Source organism: Scyliorhinus torazame, chromosome 9, assembly GCF_047496885.1.
Source record: "Scyliorhinus torazame isolate Kashiwa2021f chromosome 9, sScyTor2.1, whole genome shotgun sequence".
In the NCBI taxonomy this organism is placed as follows: Eukaryota; Metazoa; Chordata; class Chondrichthyes; order Carcharhiniformes; family Scyliorhinidae; genus Scyliorhinus; species Scyliorhinus torazame.
This window is the reverse complement of record NC_092715.1, coordinates 34649122-34672148: the sequence shown is the minus strand read 5'-3', so window position 1 is coordinate 34672148 and position 23027 is coordinate 34649122. Positions and strand designations below refer to the sequence as shown.

The 23027-nt window shown below is 49.4% G+C and overlaps 1 protein-coding gene across 8 annotated transcripts in view; it reads right to left on the bottom strand.

Annotated features, from left to right (window-relative positions):
* Positions 1-329: 329 nt before the first annotated feature.
* Positions 330-23027, bottom strand: part of cep44 (centrosomal protein 44) — a 114592-nt gene continuing 91894 nt past the window's right edge. For 6 of the 8 annotated variants that reach the window (XM_072515765.1, XM_072515769.1, XM_072515767.1 and 3 more), the window contains 2 exons: positions 9432-9472; positions 330-782 (listed from right to left, as the gene is read on the bottom strand). In XM_072515765.1, the coding sequence (XP_072371866.1) occupies positions 674-782; positions 9432-9472 (150 nt within the window). In that variant the 3' untranslated portion in view covers positions 330-673. The remainder of the gene's footprint in view (positions 783-9431; positions 9473-23027) is intronic. The other 2 variants (XM_072515771.1, XM_072515772.1) reach the window with 1 other exon arrangement.

Sequence of the window (23027 nt, the reverse complement as noted above, 5' to 3'; positions counted from 1 at the left end):
CTATGCTTCTCATTATTCTGTAAGTTTCAATGAGATCACCCCTCATCCTTTTAAACTCCATCAAGTATAGTTGAGGTTAATTTTTTGTTTGTTCCCACCTCTGTAGGGTGCTAATAGATTAGAATGGTGTGAAATAAGAAATTCTATCTGACCAAAAGTCAACCAAGAATTGTAAAGCAAAGAGAAGATAATTTGAAGGACAACGCTCATTTTGCAGGACATTACAGGTCACACTGCAGTTCATTTCTTCTGGTTGAGTAATAAATCAACACCAGATGGCGACAACTGAACACAATGGCCATTGTACAAAAAGGCACAATCTGCAAAAATTGAAAGTTCACTTTTATTCATATCACATAACTTTGTACAGGTTAAACATATAATCTCTACAGACAAATGCTATTGAAACGTCTGACAGCTTTAAATTGTCCCTGTACAGTAATGTTACAAATACTTCACTCATAGGTGTTGGTGAAGAAGTTAACTAAATGTTTAAAATAAAAGACTGCAAAAATATACTCAATTTTATCACCACAAATATTATAACTTATAAACGAAATGGGCAAAATAAAATATTCAGCACAATTACTGATGAAAGCACATGGACTTGAATCCTGAATCTGTTTCTTTCTCCACAGATGTTGCCTGACTTTGAGCCTTTCCAGTCCCCATTTTATTTCAGATTTCCAGCATCTGTAGTATTTTGAGATGATAAAGAACCTAGTACATTAGACTCAGCTGAACTTTCTGAACACTTTAGTAGTTCTGTCGTTTCTTCTATCCTGGGGATAGGGGAAAAAAGGTCAGTTAATAATTTTTGTTTCACACGATTGAGATTCTGTGTACTTTAGGAATATGAAGCAGTCAAATTAGTTTTCCGAACAAGGTGTTGCGAGAACAAAACTATAAAAAAAGTTATCTTTATTGTCACAAGTAGGCTTACATTAACACGGTAATGAAGTTACTGTGAAAATCCCCGAGCCACCACATTCCGGCACCTGTTCCGGTACACAGAGGGAGAATTCAAAATTTCCAAATTGCCTAACAGCATGTCCTTCGGGACCTGTGGGAGGAACCCAGAGAGCCCGGAGGAAACACACGCAGACACGTGCTACCATGCTGCCCACAGCATCTAACACAGGAAATGATTGAAGAAACAAAAAACTTTCATCCACAAAGAGGTCAGGATTTTTCATCCACAAAGAGGTCAGGATTTTCTAGCCCTTCACACCGGTGGCATCTTCCAGTCCCACTGTTGTGAACGGAGATTTCATTGGCTCGCTGGTCCCACTGCAGGGTGTGGGGGTGCTAGAAAATGTTACAATCCCAGGATATTTACAGCCAAGTACTTTTAATGCGCAGATGCAGTTCTAAAAGATACAGAAGTCTGAAGACCCACACTTCCAGACATAGGGATAGCTTCTGCCCCACAGCTACTAGACCCAACAACTCTCCCTCGGACTGATCTGCCTCACTCAATCAATGACCCATCCATAAACTGATCAGAAATAACACTGGCCTAATACCCATGTTTTTTTAACCCCACCCCACTGAGGATCAGGCCTGTGTTTGAAACCTCGTGGCCGAACATATGTGTACTACAAAAGGAGAATGGTGCAACAAAAACCGTCTCCCTTCCTTACAGGTCCCACCTTTATTAACCCCCTACTCTAAGCTAAACTAACACCCCCCTTCTGCTGACGATTAATTTTCCACGAAGAAGTCGACGAATGGTTGCCACCTCCGGGCGAACCCTAACAATGACCCTCTCAAGGCGAACTTGATTTTCTCCAAACAGAGAAAGCTAGCCATGTCCGATAGCCAGGTTTCCGACTTTGGGGGCTCCGAGTCCCTCCATGCTAATAGTATCCATCTCCGGGCTACCAGGGAAGCAAAGGCTAGAACGTCTGCCTCTTCCTTCTCCTGGATTCCCGGGTCTTCCGACACCCCGAAAATCGCCATCGCTGGACTCAGTGCCACCCTGGTTTTTAACACCGTGGACATGACGGGCGAAATTCTCCCCAAACGGCGCGATGTCCGCTGCCCAAAACGGCGCCAATCAGACGGGCATCGCGCCGCCCCAAAGGTGCGGAATGCTCCGCATCTTTGGGGGCCGAGCCCCAACATTGAGGGGCTAGGCCGGCGCCGGAGGGATTTCCGCCCCGCCAGCTGGCGGAAACGGCCTTTGTTGCCCCGCCAGCTGGCGCGGAAATGACATGTCGGGGCGGCTCTTGCGCGGAAGCGTCAGCGGCCGCTGACAGTTTCCCGCGCATGCGCGGTGGGGAGAGTCTCTTCCGCCTCCGCCATGGTGGAGACCGTGGCGGAGGCGGAAGGGAAAGAGTGCCCCCACGGCACAGGCCCGCCCGCGGATCGGTGGGCCCCAATCGCGGGCCAGGACAATGTGGGGGCACCCCCCGGGGTCAGATCGCCCCGCGCCCCCCCCAGGACCCCGGAGCCCGCCCACGCCGCCTTTTCCCGCCGGTAAATAGGTACTTTCATTTACGCCGGCGGGACAGGCAATTTATCGGCGGGACTTCGGCCCATCCGGGCCGGAGAATCGAGCGGGGGGGGGGGGGGGGGGAGCCTGCCAACTGGCACGGCCCGATTCCCGCCCCCGCCGAATATCCGGTACCGGAGACTTCGGCAAACGGCGGGGGCGGGATTCACGGCGGCCAACGGCCATTCTCCGACCCGCTGGGGGGTCGGAGAATGACGACCGACATCTGCAAACCCCTGCCAAAATCCCTCAAGCTTTGGACATGCCCAGAACATGTGGACATGGTTCGCTGGTCCTCCCGCACATCTTGCACACCTGTCTTCCACCCCAAATAATCTGCTCATCCGGGCCACTGTCATGTGAGCCTGATGAACGACCTTGAATTGTATCAGGCTGAGCCATAGACCATCCTCTATCTCTCCTCCCAGCTCCTCCTCCCACTTGCGCTTCAGCTCCTCTGTCTGCGTCTCCTCTGACCCCATAAGTTCCTTGTAAATGTCAGAGACGCTCCCTTCTCCTACGCATCCTCTGGAAACTACCCTGTCCTGAATCTCCCTTAGCAGTAGGAACAGGAAGGATGACACCTGTTTACGTAGGAAGTCCCGCACCTGCAGATACCTGAATTTGTTTCCCCTCGCCAACCCAAACTTCTCCTCCAGCGCCCTCATACTCGGAAAGCTCCCCTCTATAAACAAATCCCCCATCCTCTCAATCCCAGTTCTCCGCCATATCCGGAACCCCCCATCCATACTTCCCGGGGCAAACCGGTGATTATTACAGATTGGGGACCGGACCGATGCTCCCTCTGCTCCCACATGTCTCCTCCATTGCCCCCAGACTCTCAGGGCTGCCACCACCACAGGGCTGGTGGAGTGCCATGCTGGCAAGGCTCAGTTACCAATGCCCAGAGCCCCACCACCCAATTCCTGATCATGGCTATATTCGCCGCCCAGTAATAGTTACTAAACTTTGGCAGTGCAAGACGCCCTCTCGCCGACTCCGCTCAAGCATTACCTTCCTTACTCGCGGGGTCTAGCCCGCCCAAACAAAGCCAGTGATCACTTTGTTGACCCGTTTAAAAAAGGACCGCGGAAGAAAGATGGGGAGACACTGAAATACAAACAGGAATCTCGGTTGGATCGTCATCTTCACCGTCTGCAACCTCCCAGCCAGTGACAACGGAAGCGCGTCCCACCTCCGAAAATCGTCCTTCATTTGGTCTACTAGTCGGGCCAGATTTTATTTATGCAGCCGGTCCCATTCCCGCGTCACTTGAATGCCTAGGTACCTAAAGGTTCCCCCATCTAATCTAAATGGCAGCTCTCCCAGTCGCCCTTCCTGTCCCCTCGCCTGGACCGCAAACATCTCACTTTCCCCCATATTTAGCTTATACCCCGAAAACCGGCCAAATTCCCTCAGAATGCTCATGATTTCTTCCATCCCCTCTAATACCCATGTTTTTTTAACCCCACCCTACTGAGGATCAGGCATGTGTTTGAAACCTCGTGGCCGAACACAGGTTTACAACAAAAGGAGAATGGTGCAACAACTCCTATTACAGTAAAAAAAACCAGATAATACTGGATATATCTTTTTTTTTTTTAAATAAACATTTGACAGAAGCAGGTCGTCTGCATAGAGCGAGACTCTGTGCTCAACCACCCCCCGGACCAGCCCCTTGAGGCTCTCAGAGCAATTGCCAACGGCTCTATAGCTAGTGCGAACAACAGTGGGGAGAGGGGGCATCTCTGTCTCGATCCCCGGTGCAGTCTAAAATAGTCCGATGTTCTATTCGTCCGTAAGCTTGCCACAAGGAGCCTGATATAGCAACCTGACCCAGTCAATAAAGCCCTGCCCAAATCCGAACCGTCCCAGAACCTCCCACAGATAATCCCATTCTACCCGATCAAAAGCCTTTTCTGCATCCATTGAGATCACTACCTACACCTCCCTACCTTCCAGGGGCATCATGATCACGTTTAACAACCTTCTTACATTGGGCACCAACTGCCGACCCTTAACAAACCCGGTCTGGTCCTTCCCAATAACGTCCCAAACACAATCCTCAATCCTGGAGGACAAAACTTTGGCCAGCAATTTAGCATCCACATTCAACAGGGATATCGGCCAAAAGGACCCACACAGCTCTTAGCTCTTGTCCCACTTCAGAATCAGTATAATTGTGGCCTGTGACATTGTCGGGGACAGCATCCCTCTTTCCCTTGCCTCATTGAACATCCTCATCAACACCTGCCCCAATATCCCAGAGAACGTTTTTATAAAACTCCACTAGGTACCCATCGGGCCCCAGGGCTTTACCCGCCTGCATGGCCTTCAGACCCTCCACTATCTCTTCCAACCCTATCGGGGCACCCAGCCCTTCTACCAGCTCCCCGTCCACCTTTGCGAAATTCAACCCCTCCAAGAAATGCATCATCCCCTCCAGCCCCGTAGGGGGTTCCGACCTGTACAGCCTACTGTAGAAATTCCTAAACACCTTATTCACCCTTGCTGAATCTCCAACCAGGTTACCATCTCCATCATTTACTTTCCCTATCTCCCTGGCTGCCTCCCTCTTTCTAAGCTGCTGTGCAAGCATTCTGCTGGCCTTCTCTCCATGCTTACAGATCACCCCCCTCACCTTTCTCAGCTGCTCCACCGCCCTCCCTGTGGTTAACAAGCCAAACTCCACCTGTACCCTCTGCCGTTCCCTTAAAAGCCCTGCCTCTGGGGTCTCCGCATACCTCCTTTCGATTTGTAGTATCTCCTTTACCAGTCGGTCCGTCTCTGCCCTGTCCACCTTCTCCCTATGGGCCCGTATCAAGATCAGCTCCTCTCTGACCACCACCTTCAGTGCTTCCCAGACCACCGCTGCTAAAATTTCCCCCGTGTCGTTGACCTGCAGGTAGTTCTGAATACATTTCCTCAGCCGCTCGAACACCCCTTCGTCAGCCAAAAGTCCCACATCTTACCTCCATTGCGAGCGCTGGTTACTGTCTTTACTAACCTGCAGGTCAACCCAGTGCGGAGCATGGTCTGAGATTGTGATTGCCGAGTACCACGTGTCCACCACCCCTGCCAGTAAGGCCCTGCTCCAAATTAAGAAATCAATCCGGGAGTACACTTTATGCACGTGTGAGTAGAAGGAGAACTCCTTCACCCTCGGCTGCCCAAATCTCCATGGATCCCCCCCCACCCCCCCCCCCCCCCCCATCTGTTCCATGAACCCTTTTAGTTCCTTTGCCATTGCTGGCACCCTACCCGTTTTCGAGCTTGACCGGTCCAAGCCAGGGTCAATAACTGTGTTGAGGTCCCCTCCCATGACCAACCTGTGCGAGTCCAGGTCTGGTAGCTTCCCTAGCATCCTCTTTATAAACTCCACATCATCCCAATTTGGCGCATACACATTTACTAATACCACCTGCACCCCCTCCAGTTTCCCACTGGGCATAATGTACCAACCTCCCACATCCGAGACTATTCTACCCGCCTCAAACACCACCCGCTTATTGATCAGGATCGCAACCCCTCTAGTCTTTGAGTCTAGTCCCGAGTGAAAGACCTGGCTGACCCAGCCTTTCCTCAATCTAATCTGGTCAGTTACTCTAAGGTGAGTCTCCTGCAACATTACTACGTCCGCCTTCAGTCCCCTAAGATGCGGAACACACGTGCCCTCTTGACCGGCCCATTTAACCCTCGAACATTCCAGGTGATCAGCCTAGTTAGGGGGCTCATTGCCCCCTCCCCCTTCGCCGATTAGCCATCCCCCTTTTTGGGCCTGCCTCCAGCTCATGCTCCGTGCCTCCACCGATCCGCCCCCAGGCAGCCTCCGCCCCCAACCTCCTCTCTGTCCCTAGTACAACACTCTGTAACCCAACCCCTTTAATAAACCGAACATATGCACACCCCTCACTGTGCTTCAGTGAGCTAGCCCGCCCAGCTAGCTTGGTGGCCCCCATCCCTGGTGCCAGATAGTCTCCTACCTATTGTTCCCCCTCCACCCCCCGCTCATACAAACATACTCCAACATCAAACAATACCCACACAACTGCCCGACAGAAAAACACCAAGATTTACACACCTCCATCCCCCAACAGTGCAAATGAAAACCTTAACTCACTCAGCTCTACCACTGATCCCAAATCAATGCAAAGGGCATTACAAACAGCTTCCACAAAAGAAAAAACGAAAAACTTTTTTTTTAATACAAGAACAGAAAATAAAAAAATAAAAAACAAGAATGACCAGTCCTTTCCTTTTCGCGAAGTCCAGCGCGTCCTCAGGTGACTCGAAATAAAAGTGCTGTTCCTCGTGCGTGACCCAGAGACGGGCCAGATACAACAGTCCGAACTTCACCTTTTGCTTAAAAAGGATCGATCTAATCTGGTTGAAGCCTGCTTGTCTCCTGGCCACCTCCACACTCGGGTCTTGGTAAACCCGCAGGATACTGTTGTTCCACTTACAGCTCAGTGTCTGCTTGGCCCACTGTAGAATGCGCTCCTTATCAGAGTACCTGTGGAATCTCACCACCATTGCCCTTGGGGGGTCTCCCATTCGCGGCTTCCCCGCGAGTGCTCTGTGAGCCCTGTCCACCTCCAAGGACCAGGAGAATGCCCCATCCCCCAGCAGCTTCTCAAACATGTCCGCGATGTATGCCCCAGCGTCCGCTCCTTCGGACCCCTCCGGGAGCCCAACGATTCTCAAGTTCTGCCGGTGGGACCTATTCGCTAGGTCCTCCACCTTCTCCAGGAGCTTCTTCTGCTGGTCTCTCAGCATCCCCATCTCCAACTCCACCGCAGTTTGATGTTCCTCCTGCTCAGCCAGCGCCGCCTCTACCTTCTGGATCGCCCGATCATGGGCGTCCAATCTAAGCTCCAGCCGCTCAATTTACTCTTTTATCGGGTCCAAGCAGTCCCGTTTCTGCTTAGCAAAGCCTTCCTGAATAACTTGCATCAGCTGCTCCGTTAACCGCTGGGTCGACAAACCAGAGGTCCGGTCCTCCGCCATGCTGTCTCCTGCTGCAGCTTCAGCCCAAGCCTTCTCTGTCTTTCTGTTTCTGCCTTTACGAGCACTTCTAGTCTTTCACTCCATGCACCGATGTGGGAATTCAGAACACAATTGCCTCTGTCATCAGTTTTACAATTCAGGTCCGGTAGAAAATCGGGGGAAAAGGTCCAAAAGTCTGACCAGAGCGGGAGCCATCATAGCCGCAACCGGAAGTCTAATGCTGGACATATCTTGACAAAGTCATCCAGTCATAGAATTTACAGTGCATGAGGCCATTCAGCCCATCGAGTCTTCAGCGTCCTTGAAAGAGCACACTACTTAAGCCCACACCTCCACCCTATCCCCGTAACCTCACCTAACGGTTCGACTCAAAAGGGCAATTTATCGTAGCCAATCCACCTAATCTGCACATCTTTGGCCCATGGGAGGAAACCGGAGCACCCTGAGGAAACCCATGCAGACACACCAAAACGTTAGCTCTGTTCTCTCTCCAGATACTGTCAAACCTGCTGAGATTTTCCAACATTTGTGTTTTAATTTCAGATTCCAACATACACAGTAATTGTTTTTGGCCTAGTGTAGTACTTACTTTTTTCCACAGTGTGGTGCTGTGCACACATAACAGGAACAAACCACACAGCACTAATTAGTTGCTGTTGCTAAATAAAATGACACATCAGTACAGAAATCTGTGCTACCCTGTGGTTAGAAAAAGATATTACACCGGTTTCTCCAGGTTTCAAAGTAATTTTAGTTACTCTGAAAGTGAAGATAAGGAGGGAAGATATACATTTTTGTTTCACTATACCTTTATGGCATGCCTGGGACATTTTGCTTAAATGCAAATTGTATCCAAATATAGTAATTGGGGTGGCACAGATTTCTACACAGAAATGTCATTTTTTGTGACACTCATATGAAATGATCACCAATCCATAGATATTCCCCAATCAAGGAATCGCAACACGTGGTGGAAGTCACAGTGGGACCTAGCAGGCATCAATCCAACCAAAACAGCTTATCAGTTAAAACGCCATCCATTCAAAAGGCATGAGAAATTTGCAGAGTAAATCCAACTAAAAATCAAAAAATCTCGATGGTATCCTGTGTCATAAACCCACATTGAAGGATTTCAAATCTGTGGTAACACAGTACTGAGTAAAATAAAATCGAGCAGATTAAAAATAAACTCGGCAGATGAAAAATAAAACTGTGCAGTTGTTTTTGAAGAGATGAGAGAGCTTCTGTTGTTAATAGGAAGAACTGAGAATGCAACCCAGAAAATAGATTAGGTGATAAAACACCTCCTGAGAATGAATGCAGTAAGGGGCAGGAACACATGTAATTTTTCCTGGTACAATTATAGGAACCCTCAAAAGTATATGATGGATGATTAATGATGAAAAAATTAATTTTAACTCAGTACACTTTTTTGATAGAAAGGTAGAGGAAAGGGAGAATGAGAAAAAAAAGGAAATAATGAAGCAAAAATAAATGGGTCGCATTTAGCACGGTAGCACAGTGGTTAGCACTGCTGCTTCACGGCGCCAGGGTCCCAGGTTCGATTCCCGCTTGGGTCACTGTCAGGGTAGCGTCTGCACGTTCTCCCCGTGTCTGCGTGGGTTTCCTCTGGGTGCTCCGGTTTCCTCCCACAAGTCCCGAAAGACGTGCCTGTTAGGCGAATTGGACATTCTGAATTCTCATTGTGTACCCGAACATAGTCTGGCCTCAGAAAATTCCAAAGTGCTTTACAGCCAATTAAGAATTTTTGAAGAGTAGTCACACATTGTAATATCGGGGAAGTCGAACAATCAAGGATAAAGTTGTCATATTAGCTGGTTTTTCCGAAAATCTGTCAACAAATTTATGATAGCATAGATGTGGAGCACAGCAGCTCTCATTATTTCAGTGACAAAAGGATACTTACATTTTGCTTATCCTTTCCACCTTATGTTTCATTATCTCTGCCTGTAAAACAGAAGGTATGCCCTTAAATGGTGAAGTATAAGAATTACTCACAAACGTAAAAAAAAAATTACAGGTATGAATAGGTCACCTGATCCATCATAAAAATACTGTTAATTTTTAAGTGAAATTGGGGCGGCACGTGGCACAGTGGTTAGCACCGCTGCCGACAGCGCTGAGGACCCGGGTTTGAATCTCAGCCCTGGGTCACTGTCCGTGTGAAGGTTGCACATTCTCCCCGTGTCTGCGTGGATTTCACCCCCACAACCCAAAGATGTACAGGTTAGGTGGATTGGCCAAGCTAAAATTGCCCCTTAATTGGAAAATAAAATAGTTGGGTACTCTAAATTTAAAAAAAAAAAAAATTTTTTTAAATGAAATGAGCTTTATAATTTTAAGAATAATCTCTATAATTATCACAAGTAGGCTTACATTAACACTGCAATTAAGTTCTGAGGCCCTGACTTCAGTCGTAATGAAGTGCTTCGACAGGTTGATCATGAAGCGCATCACCTCCAGAATCCCAGAACACTTTGATCCACTGCAATTCGCATACCGTCGCAACCGGTCTACAGCAGACGCCAGTTCCCTGGCCCGACACTCATCCCTAGAGCATCTCGACAACAAGGACTCCTACATCAGACTCCTATTTATTGACTACAGCTCCGCCTTCAACACTATAATCCCAGCCAAGCTCATATCAAAGCTCCAAAACCTAGGACTTGGCTCCCCACTCTGCAACTGGATCCTCGATTTTCTGACCAACAGACCACAATCAGTAAGAATGAACAACACCCTCTCCACAATAGTCCTCAATATCGGGGCCCCACAAGGTTGCGTACTTAGCCCCTTACTCTACTCCCTTACACACACGACTGCGTGGCAAAATTTGGTTCCAACTCCATCAACAAGTTTGCTAACGATACGACCATAGTGGGCCGGATCTCAAATAACGACGAGTCAGAATACAGGAGGGAGATAGATAACCTAGTGGAGTGGTGTAGCGACAACAATCTCTCCCTCAATGCCAGCAAAACTAAAGAGCTGGTCATTGACTTGAGGAAGCAAAATACTGTACACGCCCCTGTCAGCATCAACGGGGCCGAGGTGGAGATGGTTAGCAGTTTCAAATTCCTAGGGGTGCACATCTCCAAAAATCTGTCCTGGTCCATCCATGTCGACGCTACCACCAAGAAAGCACAACAGCGCCTATACTTCCTCAGGAAACTAAGGAAATTCGGCATGTCCACATTAACCCTTACCAACTTTTACAGATGCACCATAGAAAGCATCCTATCTGGCTGCATCTCAGCCTGGTGTGGCAACTGCTCGGCCCAGGACGGCAAGAAACTTCAGAGAGTCGTGAACACCGCCCACTCCATCACATGAACCTGCCTCCCATCCATTGACTCCATTTACACCTCCCGCTGCCTGGAGAAAGCGGGCAGCATAATCAAAGACCCCTCCCACCCGGCTTACTCACTCTTCCAACTTCTTCCATCGGGCAGGAGATACAGAAGTCTGAGAACACGCACGAACAAACTCAAAAACAGCTTCTTCCCTGCTGTTACCAGACTCCTAAATGAACCTCTTATGGATTGACCACATTAACACTACACCCTGTATGCTTCATCTGATTCCGGTGCTTATTTAGTTACATTGTATACCTTGTGTTGCCCTATTATGTATTTTCTTTTATTCCCTATTCTTCCCATGTACTTAGATCTGTTGAGCTGCTTGCAGAAAAATACTTTTCACTGTACCTTGGTACACATGACAATAAACAAATCCAATCCAATCCAAGTTACTGTGAAAATCCCCTAGTCGCCACACTCCAGTGCCTGTTCGGGTAAACTGAGGGAGAATTCAGAATGTCCAATGCACCTAACAAGCACGTCTTTCAGGACTTGTGGGAGGAAATCTTGGAGCGCCCGGAGGAACCCCAAGCAGACACAGGAGAAATCACAGACAGTGACCCAAGCCTGGAATCGAACCTGGGACCCTGGCGCTATGAAGCAACAGTATTTATCGTGTTTATTGTGTAAAACTAGAAATAGAAAAAATGGGCATCAAGAACCAAGTGATTTTCCGGCCGCGTTGTGTTCTCGCTTGAGCGACCGTCCTGACCGGCTCCTTGCCTCCCAGGATTCTCGAAGTCCCGTGAGTCGTCGAAGTTGGAACCTGCCTCAAATGGGCAGGACCGAATGACACGTGCGGCAGTAGGTCGTAAGCCTACTTGCAACCTACCTGCGTGGGATCCACCGACCTCCCCCGATTCTTTGGCTTAACCAGGGAAGCTGCAGCCAGGCGCCAATCAATGCTGGTCAACACAACTTCCGGTGGCAACTATGAGGGAGTAGGTCGCACATTTGGTGGCTCACATTCCGGTCGGTCTTTTGGACCTTTCCCCCCGACTTTTTTGCGCTTTTGAGCGCGGAACTGGAAAGCAATAGTCCTCAGGCACTGAACCCATAGAGTTGTGTGGACTTAAGAAGTCGGAAGGACCGTAAACAGCAGAAGTGGTCAAACAAGGGCACGGTGGAGGCTGTGAGAAAGACCAATATGGCCGGTGTCCAGAGCAAGGCGCCGACAGCCCAGCCTACAATGGAGCAGCTGCTACAGGCCATGCAGGAGGGCATTTTAGCTCTGAAGCGCGATAATTTGGAGCCGCTCAAGAAGTCGATGGATCGATTGGAAAAAAGGCTGGATGATCAGGCTGAGAAGCTCCAGAAACTGGAGAAGACGGTGGAGGAGCAGGCAGACTTTCAAACGGTGGCGGACGTGGAGATTTGGAGGCTGAAGGATCAGCAAAAAATGCTCCTGGAAAGGCTGGAGGACCTCGACAATAGATCTCGCCGGCAGAATGTAAGAATTGTTGGCCTCCCGGAGGGGGCTGAGGGGCTGGATGCCGCCGCGCATGTGGAAGGTATGTTTCAGAAGCTGCTGGGGAACGAGGTGTTCCCTCGCCCGCCGGGGTGGACAGGGCACACAGAGTGCAGGTGAGGCAGCCGCGAAGAGGGGGTCTCGCACGAGTGATGGTGGTCCGGTTTCACAGGTACCTGGACAAGGAGCGGGTTCTGCAATGGGCCAAGAGCACGCGGAGCTTCAATTGGGACAATAGCACCTTGCGTGTTTACCAAGACCTGAGGACTGAGGTGGCCAGGAAGAGGGGAGGCTACAGGAGGTTTTGTACAAGAACAACGTGAAATCCGGGCTGCTTTTTCCGGCTCGACTGTGGGTTACGTATGAGCGCCCTGAGGAGGCAATGGACTTTGTTAAGAAGAAAGGGCTGGCTCTGAGCTGAGGACTCTTGGTAGAACTTTTAAGTCTATTTTGTTTCTCTCTCGCTTTGAGAGACGCCTGCATGCATGGGTCCGTTCTTTTCGATTTTTTGACCTTTTTAAGTTGATGTATTTTGGTTGCGATGTGTTTTTCTTGTTATTTTTCGAGGTTTCCCTAAATGTTTCTTTTTTGGGGTCTCTTGTTTGGTTGGAGGTTTGGTAGGAGGAAAATAAAAAATAAAATAGTTAAAAAGGTGTGGTTATGATGGGGGTTTCGGGGGAATTTTTGGCAATCTTTTTCGGTGTGTGGAGGGGAAGGGCTGAGAGTGCCTGGTACTTATCTCTATCTGTTTGATCTAAATTGCACTATTGTAGGGGATGTCTTTGACTTGTATAGAGTGTGTGTTTAAGCAGGGCTGGTTTGGGGAAGTGGTATGGATGGGCAGGGGGGACCAGGGAACGATGGGTGAGAGACGTGCTGGCACTGAAGCGGGGACCACCAGGCTAGCTGGGTGGGCTAGTCAACGGAAGCCAGGTGGGGGGGGGATTCATACAGTTAGACTAGAGCAGGGGTTAGGTGGTAGGATGGTGTTACTGGGAGGGGGGGGCGGGGTGGTGGGGGGGAAGTTGATCTGCTGACGAGGATGGAAACTGAACATGGCAACAGTGAGGAGTAAATGGGTGGAGCCAGCCAGGAGGCGGGCCAGAGGAAGCGCGACAAATGGCTGGGGGGCTGGCCAAGGAAAGGGGATGGCTGTTCGGCAAAGTGGGGGTGGGGGGGTTGAAGTGCCCCCCAACCAGGCTGATCACCTGGAATGTTAGAGGGCTAAACGGGCCAGTGAAGAGGGCGCGTGTGTTCGCGCATTTGCGGGTTCTGAAGGCGGACGTAGTCATGCTGCAGGAGACGCACCTGAAAGTGGCAAACCAGGTTAGGTTGAGGAAGGGCTGGGTTAGTCAGGTCTTTCATTCGGGGCTCGACACTAATACTAGGGGGGGTTGCGATTCTGATTAATAAAAGGGTTCAATTTGAGGAGGAGGGTACAGTTACAGACGGGGCGGCAGATTTGTTATTGTTAGGGGTAAGCTCGAAGGGGTGAGAGTAGTCTTGGTCAGTGTGTATGCCCCTAATTGGGACGATATGGATTTTATCAGGAGGTTGCTAGGGAAGATCCCCGAATTGGACTCACACAAACTGATCATGGGTGGGGACTTTAACACAGTCCTGGACCCGAGCCTGGATCAGTCTTCTTCAAAAACGTGCAGGTTGCCAGCGATGGCAAAGGAACTGAGAGGGTTCATGGAGCAAACGGGGGGAGCTGATCCATGGAGATTTAGCTGGCCGTCAGCGAGGGAGTTTTCGTACTACTCCCATGTCCATAAGGTGTATTCCCGAATTGATTTCTTTGTCATGAGTAGGGACTTGCTGGCCGGGATGGTGGGGGTAGAATATTCGGCAATTACCATATCGGACCATGCTCCGCACTGGGTAGACCTACGGATTTGTAAGGATAGCTTCCAGCGCCCACAATGGAAGTTGGATTGCTTGTGGACGAGGCGGTGTGTGAGAGACTCAGGAAATGCATGCAGAATTACCTGCAGGTAAATGATACCGGAGAAGTCTCAGCAGCAGTGCTCTGGGAGGCACTGAAGGCAATGGTGAGAGGGGAGCTGATCTCAATCCGGGCCCATCGGGACAGGACAGACAGGGCAGAAACGGACCGACTGGTTCAGGAAATTTTACGGGCGGACAGGAGCTACGCGGAGTCCCTGAGGCCAGAGATACTCAGGGAACGACAGAGGCTGCAGGCCGAGTTCGGGTGTGGACTACAGGCAAAGCTGTAGATCAGCTTAGAAATACAAAAGGCTCGATATATGAGCATGGAGAGAAGGCCAGCAGAATGCTCGCGCAACAGCTAAAGAAGAGCGAAGCGGCTCGGGAGATAGGAAGGATAGCGGATGGGGAGGGAAATCTGGTGGGGGACCCAGCAGGGCCTTTTATAGTAAGCAAGACACTTCGGAACCCCCCAGGGGACCGGAGGGGATGGGACGATTGCTGGACGGACTGACCTTCCAAAGAGTGGGTAGGGGGTTGGTAGACGGACTGGTTGGGATCGAAGAGGTACTGGGAGACCTGAAGGTCATGCAGTTGGGTAAAGCCCCTGGGCCGGATGGGTATCCGGTGGAGTTTTACAAAAAGTTTGCCGAGATAGTGGGGCCGGTGCTGGTCAGGGTTTTTAAATGAGGCAAGAGACAGAGGGGTCCTACCCCCGACGATGTCGCAGGCCACTATTTCGCTTATTCTGAAACGGGATAAAGACCCAGAGGCCTGTTGGTCTTATAGGTCGATCTCTTTGATCATCGCAGACGCTACGTTACTGGCCAAGATCTTGGCGACTAGAATTGAGGACTGTGTACCGGACGTAATTGCGGAGGACCAAACTGGGTACGTAAAGGGTAGGCAACTGGCGGCCAATCTAAGGAGGCTGCTTAATGTGGTCATGATGCCCCCGGAGAGCAGGGAGGCAGAGATAGTGATAGTTATGGATGCGGAAAAGGCTTTCGACCGGGTCGAGTGGGACTATCTGTGGGAGATGCTGGGAAGGTTTGGGTTCGGGGAGGGGTTCATTGACTGGGTTAGGCTGTTAGACCAGGCCCCAGAGGCTAGTGTAAGGACGAACAGGCCAACATCAGATTACTTCAGACTACACCGCAGGACAAGACAGGGTTCCCCTCTCTCCCCACTGCTGTTCGCGCTGGCCATTGAGCTGCTGGCAATTGCTCGGAGAGCTTCAAAGGGCTGGAAAGGGCTGGTCCGGGGGGGGGGGGGCTGTTTTATATGTAGCGGACCCAATGGCGGGGATGGACGGCATCATGGAAATCCTGGGGAATTTGGCCGGTTTTCAGGATATAAATTGAACATGGCTAAGAGCGAGTTGTTCGTAATTCAGGCGAGGGGGCAGGAGAGTAGGCTGAAGGGGTTGCCGTTCAGGCTGGTAGGAGAAAGCTTTAGATACTTGGGGATACAGGTGGCACGGGACTGGGGCAGGTTGCATAAGCTCAACCTGTCCCGATTGGTGGAACGAGTGAGGGAGGTGGTTCGGAGCTGGGATACGCTCCCGCTGTCACTAGCGGGGAGGGTGCAGACTGTTAAGATGACAATTCTCCCGAGATTCTTGTTGATATTTCAGTGTCTCCCCATTTTCATCCCGAGGTCCTTCTTTAAGAGGCTGAATAAAATTATCCTGGGATTTGTCTGGGCGGGGAAGTCCCCGTGGGTGAGGAAGGTGATGCTCGAAAGGAGCAGAGGGGAGGAGGGACTGGCGATGCCGAACTTAACAACTACTACTGGGCGGCCAACATAGCGATGATAAGGAAATGGATGGTGGGCACGGAGTCGGTCTAGGAGTGGATGGAGGCTGCTTCGTGCAGGGGCACCAGTTTGGCTGCCTTGGTTACGGCGTCTCTGCCGCTCACGCCAGCGTGGTACTCCAACAGCCCTATAGTGGTGGCGGCTTTGCGGATCTGGGGCCAGTAGAGGAGGCATATAGGGGAAGTGAGAGCATCGGTGTGGATCCCAATCTGCGACAATCACCGATTTGCTCCGGGGAACATGGACATAAGAACATAAGAACTAGGAGCAGGAGTAGGCCATCTGGCCCCTCGAGCCTGCTCCACCATTCAATGAGATCATGGCTGATCTTTTGTGGACTCAGCTCCACTTTCCGTCCCGAACACCATAACCCTTAATCCCTTTATTCTTCAAAAAACTATCTATCTTTATCTTAAAAACATTTAATGAAGGAGCCTCGACTGCTTCACTGGGCAAGGAATTCCATAGATTCACAACCCTTTGGGTGAAGAAGTTCCTCCTAAACTCAGTCCTAAATGTACTTCCCCTTATTTTGAGGCTATGCCCCCTAGTTCTGCTTTTACCCGCCAGTGGAAACAACCTGCCCGCATCTATCCTATCTATTCCCTTCATAATCTTATATGTTTCTATAAGATCCCCCCTCATCCTTCTAAATTCCAATGAGTACAGTCCCAGTCTACTCAACCTCTCCTCGTAATCCAACCCCTTCAGCTCTGGGATTAACCTAGTGAATCTCCTCTGCACACCCTCCAGTGCCAGTACGTCCTTTCTCAAGTAAGGAGACCAAAACTGAACACAATACTCCAGGTGTGGCCTCGCTAACACCTTATACAATTTCAGCATAACCTCCCTAGTCTTAAACTCCATCCCTCTAGCAATGAAGGACAAAATTCCATTTGCCTTCTTAATCACCTGTTGCACCTGAAAACCAACTTTCTGCGACTCATGCACTAGCACACCCAGGTCTCTCTGCACAGCAGCATGTTGTAATATTTTATCATTTAAATAATAATCCCTTTTGCTGTTATTCCTACCAAAATGGATAACCTCACATTTGTCAACATTGTACTCCATCTGCCAGACCCTAGCCCATTCACTTAGCCTATCCAAATCCCTCTGCAGACTTCCAGTATCCTCTGCACTTTTTGCTTTACCACTTATCTTAGTGTCGTCTGCAAACTTGGACACATTGCCCTTGGTCCCCAACTCCAAATCATCTATGTAAATTGTGAACAGTTGTGGGCCCAACACTGATCCCTGAGGGACACCACGAGCTACTGATTGCCAACCAGAGAAACACCCATTAATCCCCACTCTTTGCTTTCTATTAATTAACCAATCCTCGATCCATGCTACTACTTTCCCCTTAATGCCATGCATCTTTATCTTATGCAACAACCTTTTGTGTGGCACCTTGTCAAAGGCTTTCTGGAAATCCAGATATACCACATCCATTGGCTCCCCATTATCTACCGCACTGTTAATGTCCTCAAAAAATTCCACTAAATTAGTTAGGCACGACCTGCCCTTTATGAACCCATGCTGCGTCTGTCCAATGGGACAATTTCCATCCAGATGCCTCGCTATTTCATCCTTGATGACAGATTCCAGCATCTTCCCTACCACCGAAGTTAAGCTCACTGGCCTATAATTACCCACTTTCTGCCTACCTCCTTTTTTAAACAGTGGTGTCACGTTTGCTAATTTCCAATCCGCCGGGACCACCCCAGAGTCTAGTGAATTTTGGTAAATTATCACTAGTGCATTTGCAATTTCCCTAGCCATCTCTTTTAGCACTCTGGGATGCATTCCATCAGGGCCAGGAGACCTGTCTACCTTTAGCCCCATTAGCTTGCCCATCACTACCTCCTTGGTGATATCAATCCTCTCAAGGTCCTCACCTGTCATAGCCTCATTTCCATCAGTCACTGGCATGTTATTTGTGTCTTCCACTGTGAAGACCGACCCAAAAAACCTGTTCAGTTCCTCAGCCATTTCCTCATCTCCCATTATTAAATCTCCCTTCTCATCCTCTAAAGGACCAATATTTACCTTAGCCACTCTTTCTTGTTTTATGTATTTGTAGAAACTTTTACTATCTGTTTTTATATTCTGAGCAAGTTTACTCTCATAATCTATCTTACTCTTCTTTATAGCTTTTTTAGTAGCTTTCTTTTGTCCCCTAAAGATTTCCCAGTCCTCTAGTCTCCCACTGATCTTTGCTACTTTGTATGTTTTTTCCTTCAATTTGATACTCTCCCTTATTTCCTTAGATATCCACGGTCGATTTTCCCTCTTTTTACCGTCCTTCCTTTTTGTTGGTATAAAACTTTGCTGGGCACTGTGAAAAATCACTTGGAAGGTTCTCCACTGTTCCTCAACTGTTTCACCATAAAGTCTTTGCTCCCAGTCTACCTTAGCTAGTTCTTCTCTCATCCCATTGTAATCTCCTTTCTTTAAGCACAAAACACTCGTGCTTGATTTTACCTTCTCACCCTCCATCTGTATTTTAAATTCCACCATATTGTGATCGCTCCTTTCGAGAGGATCCCTAACTATGAGATCCTGAATCAATCCTGTCTCATTACACAGGACCAGATCTAGGACCGCTTGTTCCCTCGTAGGTTCCATTACATACTGTTCGAGGAAACTATCGCGGATACATTCTATAAACTCCTCCTCAAGGCTGCCTTGACCGACCTGGTTAAACCAATCAACATGTAGATTAAAATCCCCCATGATAACTGCTGTACCATTTCTACATGCATCTGTTATTTCTTTGTTTATTGCCTGCCCCACCATAATGTTACTATTTGGTGGCCTATAGATTACTCCTATCAGTGACTTTTTTGCCTTACTATTCCTGATTTCCACCCAAATGGATTCAACCTTATCCTCCATAGCACCAATGTCATCCCTTACTGTTGCCCGGATGTCATCCTTAAATAACAGAGCTACACCACCTCCCTTACCATCCACTCTGTCCTTCCGAAAAGTTTGATACCCTCGGATAGTTAACTCCCAGTCGTGACCATCCTTTAACCATGTTTCAGTAATGGCCACTAAATCATAGTCATTCACGATGATTTGCGCCATCAACTCATTTACCTTATTCCGAATACTACGAGCATTCAGGTAAAGTACACTTATGTTGGCTTTTTTACCTCTGTTCTTAATCTTAACACCTCGATCAGTAACCTCTCCTAAGTTATATTTCCTCTTAACCTTTCTCCTAATTTTCCTTGTCGTCGAACCCATATCTTCCTGTAACAACCTGCTGCGTCGCTTACCATTAATGTTTTCACTTCCCGTTTTATTTCTTTTAGTATTCCTGGTCCTATTCACTGAGCTCCCCTCAGTCACTGTACCCTGTACTGTCGCCCTTTTTGATTTTTGACTATGGCTTCTCTGCCTTACACTTTCCCCCTTATTGCCTTTTATTTCTGTCCCTGTTTTACTACCTTCCAACTTCCTGCATTGGTTCCCATCCCCCTTCCACATTAGTTTAAACTCTCCCCAACAGCTCTAGCAAACACCCCCCCCCCAGGACATCGGTTCCAGTCCTGCCCAGGTGCAGAACCTCCGGTTTGTACTGGTCCCACACTCCCCCAGAATCGGTTCCAATGTCCCAGGAATTTGAATCCCTCCCTCTTGCACCATCTCTCGAGCCACGTATTCATCCTCTCTATCCTGACATTCCTACTCTGACTAGCTCGTGGCACTGGTAGCAATCCTGAGATTACTACCTTTGAGGTCCTACTTTTTAGTTTAACTCCTAGCTCCCTAAATTCAGCTTGTAGGACCTCGTCCCGTTTTTTACCTATATCGTTGGTGCCTATGTGCACCACGACAGCTGGCTGTTCACCCTCCCCCCCCCAGAATGTCCTGCAGCTGCTCCGAGACATCCTTGACCCTTGCACCAGGGAGGCAACATACCATCCTGGAGTCTGGATTGCGTCCGCAGAACCGCCTGTCTATTCCCCTTACAATTGAGTCCCCTATCACTATAGCCCTGCCATTCTTCTTCCTGCCCAGCTGCGCAGCAGAGCCAGCCACGGTGCCATGAACCTGGCTGCTGCTGCCTTCCCCTGGTGAGCCATCTCCCTCAACAGTATCCAAAGCGGTATATCTGTTTTGCAGGGAGATGACCGCAGAGGACACCTGCACTGCCTTCCTACTCTTGCTCCGTCTTTTGGTCACCCATTTACTATCTCCCTCAGTACCTTTCACCTGCGGTGTGACCAACTCGCTAAACGTGCTATCCACGACGTCCTCAGCATCGCGGACGCTCCAAAGTGAGTCCATCCGCAGCTCCAGAGCCGTCAAGCGGTCTAACAGGAGCTGCAACTGGACACACTTCATGCACGTGAAGGAGCCAGGGACAGTGGACGTGTCCCTGAGCTCCCACATCGCACACAAGGAGCATGACACGGGTCTGAGATCTCCTGCCATGTCTTCAACCTTTGGTTAACTTCAACAATTTCAATTTCCCCAGAAAAAATTTAAATAAATAAATAAACAATGAAGAAAAAAATAAATAAATATACCAATGAAAAGAAACAGAAAAACAGAAACACTACTTACCAGTCACAAAAAGCACTTCCTCCCCACCCAGCTTCGAATTCCCACCTCGATTCAAATTCCCAAACTCACTCTTGGCTGTCTTCTCTCTGGCTCACTGCCAGTGGGTATCAACTGTGGCGGAGGGCGGGGATTGTGAGGGTGGGTGATCTGTTCCTGGAAGGGAGCTTTCCAAGCATGAGGGCGTTGGAGGAGAAGTTCGGGCTGGCGGGAGGTAATGACATTAGATACTTACAGGTGCGAGATTTCGTGCGCAGACTGGTGCCGCCCTTCCCACGCCTCCCGTCAAAGGGGAGGCAGGACAGGGTAGTTTCTAGGGGAGAGGTAGGTGAGGGTAGAGTCTCAGATATTTACAAAGAACTAATGGGAGCAGAGGATACACAGACTGATGACCTGAAGCTTAAGTGGGAAGAGGAGCTCAGCGGGGAGCTGGAGGACGGTATTTGGGCAGAAGCTCTGCGCAGAGTAAACACAACGTGTGCCAGGCTCAGTCTGATCCAGTTTAAGGGCGTGCACCGGGCCCACATGACGGTGGCCCGGATGAGTAAATTTTTCGGGCTGGAGGACAAGTGTGCCAGATGCGCCGGTGGGCCGGTTAATCACGTGCACATGTTCTGGTCGTGCCTGAGACTCAGGGGGTACTGGCAGGGATTCGCGGACATCATGTCCCGGGTTTCGAAAACTGGGGTGGTAATGAGTCCTGAGATGGCAATCTTTGGGGTGTCGGAGGACCTGGGAGTCCAGGAGGAGAAGGAGGCCGACGTCTTGGCCTTTGCTTCCCTGATAGCCCGGCGACGAATACTGTTGGCATGGAGGGACTCGACCCCCGAAGACCAAAGTATGTCTGTCGGACATGGCGAGCTTTCTCGGTCTAGAAAAGGTTAAGTTCGCCTTGACAGGTTCACTATCGGGGTTCGCCCGGAGGTGGCAGCCATTCATTGACTTCTTCGCGGAGAATTAATCGTCAGCAGGGAGGGGGGAGGTGGGGTGGTACTAGAGTAGTGTAGAGTAGGGGGTGGTTTAGGCAGGTCCTTGCGAGAATGGAGTCGTGGTTTGCACTATGTGTTATTTGCTTTTCCTTTTGTACGGTACTATACAATGTCATTGTTTTATATGCCAAAATTACCTCAATAAAATTGTTTATTAAATAGAAAAAATGCTGGTCAACACAAACTTGGACCAGGCAGAAAGGCACCCGGGGGGCCTCCCAGGCCACTGGAGACCCCTGGGTGGTCAGGAATAGTGTAGAGCGGCTCCCTGGCCCTCCCCCAGGAACGTAGGCACTAAGGCACGGCCAAGGTACCCAGATGGCACTGCCTGGATGCCAGTGCAAGGGTTCCCAAGTGCCAAGGTAGCACTGCCAAGGACCAGGGTGAGGGGTGGGACCATGATCATGAAATGAGGGTTGAGGGGGGTTTGAAGGATGGGGGAATGTAAGGCAGGTAAATAGGGGCTTCTGGGAGGTTGGGTGGGCATCCTAGAAGGGAGGAATGGAGGGGGTGCTGTAAGGGGGCTTGGCAGGGCCTGAAGAGGACCCGAGGGACCCCATAGCAGTGTGTCCTCATTTGTGGGGGGGGGGGGGGTAATGTCCATGTGTTGGGGAGTGACATTTCCCATGGGTGGGGGCTGTGGGGGACCCACAAGCTCACTTGGAGATCAGGGCACTCTTTCAAAAAGTTCCCCAGTGCTAAAAGAAATTCTAAGTGTGGACTAAACCGGTGAGAAACTCCCCAGGGCCCAAAAAGGTAGCTAAGTGTCATTGAATAGCGGTGGGGAACTCGCCAGCAGAGCTGATGGGAAACTCCCTGCAAAACCCACCACAAATTAACTTCAGAATTTTTGGGGAGAATCGTGGCGAGTGTTTTATGTCAGGAGAGTGGATTGCTCAATTTCTAATTGTATGACAGTGTAACGCTGAGATTCATCCAATGCCTGTGTCTATATATTTACATTGTGTATTTTATGTTTGCCCTATGTATTTTCTTTTCATGTTTGGAATGATCTGTCTGAACTGTACGCAGAACAATACTTTTCACTGTACCTCAGTACATGTGACAATAAACAAATCCAATCCAATATAATAGGACACCTCCATCCCACCTGCTACCAGCCTCCTCCAACCCCCAAACTTTCTTTGTGATCAGACCTGTACGTGTCCTCAGGTGTATATCTCCAATCTTCACAGAATCACACAGAATTTACAGTGCAGAAGGAGGCCATTCAGCCCATCGAGTCTGCACTGGCTCTCTTAGAAAGAGCACCCTACCCAAGCCCACACCTCCACCCTACCCCATTACCCAGTAACCCCATCTATCCCCATTACCCA